Source organism: Carica papaya, chromosome 4 (assembly GCF_054855325.1).
Source record: "Carica papaya isolate Zhongbai chromosome 4, ASM5485532v1, whole genome shotgun sequence".
NCBI lineage: Eukaryota > Viridiplantae > Streptophyta > Magnoliopsida > Brassicales > Caricaceae > Carica > Carica papaya.
In genome coordinates, this window is record NC_142312.1 from 16,377,954 (window position 1) to 16,386,462 (window position 8,509).

Consider the following 8,509-nt stretch of genomic DNA (forward strand, 5'->3'; position numbering starts at 1 on the left):
GATGGTCTTGGTTAGTCTGTCAACGATGACCGAAATAGCATTACGACTAAAACAAGTCCTAGGTAGTCCGGTAATAAAATTCATAGTTACTTACTCTCACTTCCATTCTAGAATCAAGAGGTCCTATAACAAACTATCGGGTCTCTAGTGTTCTGCCTTAATCCTTTGGCAAGTAAGGCATTTGGAGATGTAGTCAACAATGTTCTTCTTTATTCCTAACCACCATTATTTCAGGTTACAGTACATCTTGGTACTCTCGAGATGGATGGATAGTTTGGAGGCATAGGCAGCCTTGAGAACATTCGTCCTGACAACGATAGGAACCCAAATTCGATTCTGAAATCTAAACAACCCGGCATTTGAGATCCTGAAATTAAGAAGTTCATTAAAAAAGAATTTACTCAAATTCTTAGTGAGTTCTTAGTCCATGGACTAAGCTTCCCAAATCTTCATGAAAAGATCAGGCAAGACTCATATCTGAGCAAGATAGGTACCTTTGCCATAGTACTTGAGGCAAAGTGACTGCATGGCATCGACTAACTTCCAACTGGAGGCCATGGTTTGGGCTAACACTACGGACTCCTTTCAGCTTAGTGCATCAGCAACTACATTCCCTCTACCAGGGTGGTAGATGATCTTGCAGTCGTAGTCCTTCACGAGATCCATCCAACTTCTCTATCTCATATTCAACTCCATATGCGAGAAGATGTACTTCAAATTTTTATGATTAGTATAAATCTCAAAGATCAGACCAAACAAGTAATGACGTCAAAGATGATGGCCTCAAACTCTAGGTCGTGAATAGGGTACCTCCGCTTATGGGGTTTCAATTGTTGGGATTCATAAGCGACCACTCTACCGTGCTGCATCAAAGCGCATCCCAAGCCAATATGAGATGCATCGCAGTAGACCTGAAATCTTCCAATATTGTTAGAGAGGATCAAAACTGGAGCAGAGGCAAGACGACGCTTCAATTCCATAAAAGCTTTCACTACACTCATAATTCTAGACAAACGGTATGCTCTTTCGAGTGAGTTGAGTCAAATGAGCAACAATCTTAGAGAATCCATCGATGAATCGCCGATAGTAACCTACCAAGTCAAAGAAACTACGTACCTCGACCACATTAGTGGACGAATTCTAGTTGATCACTGTTTCAACCTTGGTTATATCTATGAAAACTCATTCACTCGAAATTACATGACCGAAGAAGGAAACTCAATCTAACTAGAAAGAGCATTTGCTAAGTTTAACATACAGTTAGTTCCTGCGAAGTATCCCCAACACTTCAGACAAGTGGACTGCATGTTCCTCTGGGCTTTTGGAGTATACTAGGATGTCATCAATAAATACAATGACGTACTGATCCAGTGTATGCCAGAAAATCCTGTTCATGAGATCGATGAAGGCAGTAGAGACATTAGTTAACCTGAACGACATCACCCTGAACTCGTACAGACTGTATCTACACCAAAAAATAGTCTTCGAAATATCTTCTTCTTTGACTCTCAGCTAGTAATATCATGATCTGATGTCGATCTTGCAAAAGACCGTGTCTCCTTATAATTACTCAAAAAGGTCATTGATTCGAGGTAAGGGGTACTTATTTTTTATTGTTACTCGACTGAGTTTTTGATAGTCCACACATAGTCTGCGAGCTCAGCATGACTCATGCGATAGGCAAGTTTCAAGATTACTTGGGTTCCAGGTAGTAATTTGATTAAAAATTCTACCTCTCGTAGGGGAGGTAGACCAGGTAGTTCGACGAGAAAAACTTTTAAAAAGTTATAAATAACCGGTATGGAATACACAATAGGATCAACATCTATATTCTTATTTATTCAATTGTTAGGAAAGATAAGAATAAACTTTTAATTCTTTTTCGGAGATCACATGGTTATAACTTTACTTTCGCAATCAATAGTTGCTTTATATTTTTCTAGTTAGTTTATTTCTAGAAGTACATCAAATACTGAGAAGTTTAATATTATTAAGTCTTAACAAGACACTTGATACATTATACATGTCAATACAAATACATACGTACTTCAGACCATTCAAGCTCCATTCCATTTTTTTTTTTTTTTTTTTTTTCCAGATAACCTTACTGGTTTCATATTATTTTATTTATATGCAAATCATCAAGTGCCTATAAATCACATGGTATATTTGAAATCAAGAATAATTTTTTTTATTAAAACTACTAAACATAAAACATGCAAATCACAAAATCACATATTCATTATTTTAAATTTTAAAAATACTCCTTAAAACGTTTAAAAACATATTAGATTCTTATTGAAACCTCGATAATTTTTCCTACACCGTTCTTCTTCTCCTCCTCTCCTCTCCCTAGATCACTTTCTCTCTTTTTAAACTCTTGAAAGGTGGAAGAATGAAAGTGATGAGAAAATGGAAGGAAATGCTCTTATTTATAGAAAATGGAGGTCGTCGGATTTGCGCAAAGTGGCAAAATCCGATGAGAAAATAGAGTGTTCAAAATGGGAGAGATACTTGATTTGACGCGGCACAAAAAACGGAGGAGAATCCTCCTCCATCGGCGGCGACACACCTTAAGCGGCGACACGCTGCCCAAAGTGGGCGGTGGCACATTGCCCAAGGCGACAGTGTGTTTCACTCACCCGAAACACGTTGTAGGCCTAGCCTGCAGGCGCCGGGCTACCTTGTCGCGAGCAGGGCCTACGGTGCACTGGGGCACCATGCGTAGACCTACTGCACATAGGCCGTATGAGCATAGGCATATCTGCGCAGGCCTACTGTGTGGATGGCGCGCGCACAGTGTGCGCAGCCAGCCCTATCTGTGCGTAATGTGACGCACGTGAACGGGCCTGCATGCACATGACAAGATACGAGTGCACGTACGTGCATAGTGTGCGGTGCCCGCGCAGGCAATCACTCTCATGTGGGTGTTTTCTCGCATGATTCCCCCTAATTTTTTCGTTCTTTTTTTTTCTGAAAATCGTTTATTTTTTTAGAAAAATAATAATAAAATAATAAATCAAAACAAAATGAGGTAAAATAAAAATAAAAATAAAATAAAATATTAAAATTGATAAAATTTATGAATTACGATATAAAGCTACGAAATAAAATTAATTGAGTTTAATGTAACTTTAAGCCCCAAATAAATAGGATTTTTCAAACATAATTTAGCACAGTGGTGAATAGAGTATTACATTCTCTCTACTTTTATATTTCAAAAAAAAAATTATTTCTACTACTCTTTCTTTCTCACATGCATATATTTTTTTCTTTCACTTTCACTCTACACTATTACATAACTGAATTTCTTATATATTACCTAAAGTAGGTAAACACATGTAGAAAATAATAACAGTGAATCGACCCCAAGATAGAGGTGACTTCAAGTATCAGACTTATAGAATGTTGGGAATCTGGAATGATAGTAGTAGATTGAAGAAAAAGCGCAATATAGAGTTAAACTTCAAAACTAAAGAAAACAGAGACTGCAAAGTGTTATATTTTGTTATAATTTTACAAGTTTAAATATGCCTATTTATATGCTTAAATATAATTAAAGATCTCAATAAAGAACTTGAAGAAGAAAAAAAAAATTAAATCCTTTGAGCATTTTCTCTTTATAAGTTATATGATTCATGAAAAAGATCGTATATATTCGTAATAATTTTATAAAAAGTCACATTAATCTTTAACTGCTTAATAAATTTATTTTTGACTGTTACAAAAAGATAGAAGTCACATTTTTTAAAAATTTTGTCTCTATTCGAGGACTAGTTTCTTATCAAGTATGTAAACATTCTCTTGCATGTCTATCTTCGTCCTTTTGTGATAAGTTCTGAATACAACAATTTGGTGTCTCTGTCTATCCTCTTTTATCAAGCTTGAACACAGTCATTTCACAATGGCTCGAGGAACACCGTCAAAAGTATGGTCAAAACTATGTCGTTTTCTATTGGAGCTAGACCGGCCTTCATGCAACTTTCGAGCCAGGCTAAAGTCCTGTTGGTTGGGCTTCTTTTCTGGGCCTGTTCAATTAAAAGGGTTAGTGGGTTTGAAATCAGAATGCTTCTGGACTGGGCATTCCTTTTCTTTTCCTGTTTCAATACTATAAATTGTTTATGTCATTTATGGTAGGTGTTTTCTTTGGTTTTGGTTTCATTCCAAATTCATATTTCAGCAATGTCAAACATGAGTAAGAAGTTGTACAGCCAATACAAGCTTCACAATTCATAAATTTCCAATATGTCCTACAACCAACAATATGGAGAATATTAATCATACAATAATAAGAAGACATCAAATCATGCTAAATTCTCAAATGCAAGAAACTCTATATCAATTTAAAAGAACATTGCTTTAATATTAAAAATTAGAATATTTATTTATTTTACAACATATAAAAAACATAACCTTATCTTCAGTAACGTATACACATTCCTCTCAAGCGGTGAACTTGAGCAACTGAACAGCGTTAAAGTTGACGCGAAACAAGACAACGTTAGAGGTGTCATAAAGCTAGAGAGAGAGAGAGAGATCTCGAAACAAGTGCGAATGTTGGAAGCCAAGGAAGCAAAAAAGCGAAACGCATGGCTAAAAATGGCGGCACCGCTACACCATCACAAATAAACCCCATTTTATCTTCGACGCCTCCATTTGTATTGCTTTAAACTGGGGGGCTACTCCATGACTGCTACAAGTTTTTCTCTGGTAGGAACCAGGAGCAGAGATTATGATGAAGTTGTGATGGGTTCCCACCATCATCATGATCATGGGTCATCATCATCATCCGCATCACCATCTTCTGCTACCGTTCTTGGTCTTGCTACCGGTTTTGAAGGTGGACCCATGTTTGCTAACCCAAGCATTTACCAACTATGTATGGGCGATATATACGAGGTTGTCGGTTCTGTTCTGCCTGATCCATCTTTTGCGTTGGATTCTTCTGGTAAAGTTCTCTCCTTTGTTCAACCTCTGTTTTAATTATCAAACAAGAATCAATTAGATGGTGGTTTGTCTTAAATTACAGTGATTAATGTAGGAGAGATGGCAGGAGCAGTAACTGTGAGACCGGTTCCTTTATTCACTGCAGATCAGTGGCAAGAGCTTGAAAGACAGACATTGATTTACAAGTACATGATGGCCTCTCTTCCTGTTCCTCCTCAACTCCTCATGTCTCTCACAAAAGGCCCATCAAACCCACCTCCTTACGGAGCTGGTAGATGTGTGTATATATATCTCAAATATCTGCTTATGCTACCTTTTTCTACCAATTTCCAAATAGAACAGTTTATGTATTGGTGGGTGTTTTACAGCTTTGAGGAGTTCACTGGAGTTGGGGATTTCAAGCAACAGCTCTGACCCAGAGCCATGGAGGTGTAGAAGAACAGATGGAAAGAAATGGAGGTGTTCAAGGGATGTGGCTCCTGACCAAAAATATTGTGAAAGGCACTCACATAAGAACCGTCCTCGTTCAAGAAAGCCTGTGGAATGTTCATCTCTCCATTTTAACAAGACTAAGAAGAATGACCATGACAAAACTTTAGGCCATCTTGCAATATCTCAACCCACTAAGTCCCAAATTTCTACCGTTGACCCAACATTATTCTCCACTATACCATCATCTTATGATCAACTCAGGTGAGTTAATTACTTTCATTTCTTATTTTCTTAATTAATTTATTATGTTTGTGGTTGCACGTGTTGTACTTAAGGTGTTTCTTTTAGGTATCTAGAGTGGTTCATGAATGGGGAAACTGTGTCTGTGACCAGTAATTCAACCCAAGAGTGGCAAGAAACTGTGCAGGCCAAGATAAGATTAAGGAGAGAATACATAATGTGTGATTATAGGGACCAACACCACCTAAACATGCAAGCACAGGCACAGTTACCAGAATACAGTGTGGGCTCAGGCTTAGTGGAAGAAGCTTTAAATCTGAATCAGAGACAAACACAAGAGACAAAAAACTTAATAAATGGTTGGTCAAAGGGCGTGGCAGAGCAGAGACATGTAATTAATACTAATGTTTCTTCAAAACACAGGTTACTACCACTGTCTTCTCTTACACTCTCAACAGGCAGTACTGTGAATCATGAACCCAAGAAGGGGGAAATGGGAAGAGAAAGAGAAGAGGTAGGCGGTGGGGTTGTGAACCATGGTTCATGGATGGATTCAGCGCCGGGTGGACCATTGGCTGAAGCACTGTGCCTTGGTTTTGGAAGCTGCGTGAAAGGCGGTTCAGATACGCGTGGGTTCAGCAGCACAACTTCTAGCAGTTGCAGCAGCAAAAGCTCGCATTCACCAAGGATCTAGCTTGCTGGTGATCATGTTTAGTTGACATATAGTATTGTAAGGTTAGATTATTCCGTCGCTTTGAAAGGAGTTTGAAGGTTTTTGGGGAGAGAATTTTGTTGGCATATTGAGGAAATATATAGGAGAAAAGTTCAAGGAATTCTTGATCTAGATACTTCATCCTCAGACTTTTAGAAGTTATTCACTTAGGCGAATGTGGACTGGCTCTTATAAGTTCCAGAATGATAACAAATATATATATATATATATTTTTATGTGTTGTTGATTTTTTAAATTCATGTACATTTTTTTTTTAATTTTAAATTTAAAATGTTGAAAAAATTTATAGAGATAAATTAACTCAATCTAATATTTTATTAAAAATAGAAGAGATAAAAAAAAATTAATTAAAAAATTAAAATTTTTATTTGTGGGTGTTGTTAAAAATTTTTAAGTACTTTGGATAAATTTTAAAATTTTAAATATATAAACGATAATTAACTTTAATATATAAAATATAATTATTTAAAAAAATTTAAAAGATTCGTATTAAAATTTAATTTATAAATTATAAATTATAAAATTAAAAGACTTTTATATCTTTAATTTAATATAAGATAAAGAGTTCTGAAATTATAATTTTAAATTTTTATTTAAATTTTTTTAATTTATAAATTATTATTTTTAATTTCTTAGAAGACAATGAGTCTTCTTTAACTTACAAATTATTATTTTTAACATAAAAATAATATATTTTTTTTTATTATTTTGGGTTTGTTTCAATTCTTAAGAGAGAATTTTGTAGTGAAATTCTTAAATGGTGGTGGTAGCAAAAGCTAAATCTTTATCTCCGTCAGCCTCCAGATTTTTTACTGGACATGAATAAAATGACAATGTTGACAAAAAGAAATTGGTAGAGACTAGATTTTCATTGTTAGGATATGTTATATTCATCTTCGATATTGGCACTATGCATTCAAAGAAATTCTCTCTCTAATTAATTCTTCATTCTCCAATTCGATCAATGAAATATTCCTTATTCTACATAAAATAAAAATCTAAATTACTCATAATTTAAGATTTTTCCTTTTTAGTTTTTGTTGTCTAGAATTTTGATCATACAATAAGCATAAGTTATCATTTCATTCTGCACCTTATTTTTATTTGAGTGAATCTCTTTATTCTTATAGAAATGATTATCTTGACACTAAAATAAATTGTTTATATATCGCACACCATGTATTATTTCATGATATTCATTACCTTTTAAATTTCTCATAGTTTATATGGCTAGAATGTGGACTTATCTTTTTTTCTTTATCATTTTTTGACTATTCAATAATAAATTAATTAATTTAGTGTGAATATACAGTAAAATATCTAATAAAATTAAATATTTTATAAGAATAAAAGTATAATGATAAAAAAAAAAAAAATTAGTTTTATTTATCTCAAATAAAATATTTTTGAGATCTTATTAAAATGTTAAATTATAAATTATTCTACATTCTTATGGCTTTATCAAATATTAATAGAACTATATTTCATAATTTAAAATTATATCATTAAACAACCACCGATGCAATCATTACAAAATTGGATATTGCTTTTTTCGTAAATACATTGTGTCACTTTATGCATGTTGATATGGGTGATTATTAGAGAGTTGCTATATGTCTTTGTGTTTACATTAAAGACACTTTGTATCTTGGTATATGATATTTCCTATATAAATTTTTGCTAATTTGTCTATTCATATGCGAATTTGAGGACAGTTGTCTAGATGAAAGATATTCAACTTTTACTTGGCAAAAATTTAATTTCTAAGGCAAGTAAAATAAAATAAGCTCCTGCCCATTTCTCGGTGTGTATATATATATATATATATATATATATATATATATATAGTAGCAAATATAACATCTAAATTACTTGTTTTGCATTATAATTAGCTCTACATTTCTTTGTCATCCCTTCCTATGATGTAACATAATGATAATGTTATAACATTTTATATTTTTCTATCAATCTCATATTCTATTCTTAAATAAAATATATTAATTATAATTTTATCTTATAAAAAATTAATTATTTATTTCACATCAAATGAAGATCAAGTAGCAGATCTCTTGATAAAATTATTTGTAGCGCCCGGACCGAGAAAAAAAAAAAAGCCACGTCGGCAGCCACGTCAGCAGGCCCGGTCAGCAGTCCCGG

The 8,509-nt window shown here is 34.1% G+C and overlaps 1 protein-coding gene across 5 annotated transcripts; it reads left to right on the forward strand.

Annotated features, from left to right (window-relative positions):
- Window positions 1–4,441: 4,441 nt before the first annotated feature.
- Window positions 4,442–6,567, forward strand: LOC110820045 (growth-regulating factor 8). 5 transcript variants are annotated; one of them, XM_088217983.1, is made up of 4 exons: window positions 4,442–4,948; window positions 5,030–5,218; window positions 5,316–5,640; window positions 5,728–6,567. In XM_088217983.1, exons 1-4 carry the CDS (start codon window positions 4,687–4,689, stop codon window positions 6,311–6,313), a joined length of 1,362 nt encoding a protein of 453 aa, XP_088074109.1. In that variant the 5' UTR covers window positions 4,442–4,686; the 3' UTR covers window positions 6,314–6,567. The 5 variants fall into 5 exon arrangements, with proteins under 5 accessions (XP_088074109.1, XP_088074111.1, XP_088074112.1 ...); XM_088217985.1 differs by having other exon boundaries at window positions 5,054–5,224; XM_088217986.1 differs by having other exon boundaries at window positions 5,093–5,224.
- Window positions 6,568–8,509: the final 1,942 nt, after the last annotated feature.

Excerpts from the sequence above, each read along its gene's own strand:
- LOC110820045 (XM_088217982.1), top strand. The coding sequence starts at position 4,687 with ATGACTGCTACAAGTTTTTCTCTGGTAGGAACCAGGAGCAGAGATTAT. Across the intron at positions 4,949-5,029 it reads TTTTGCGTTGGATTCTTCTG|TGATTAATGTAGGAGAGATG; the intron begins GTAAAGTTCTCT and ends CTTAAATTACAG. Across the intron at positions 5,641-5,727 it reads TCATCTTATGATCAACTCAG|GTATCTAGAGTGGTTCATGA; the intron begins GTGAGTTAATTA and ends TGTTTCTTTTAG.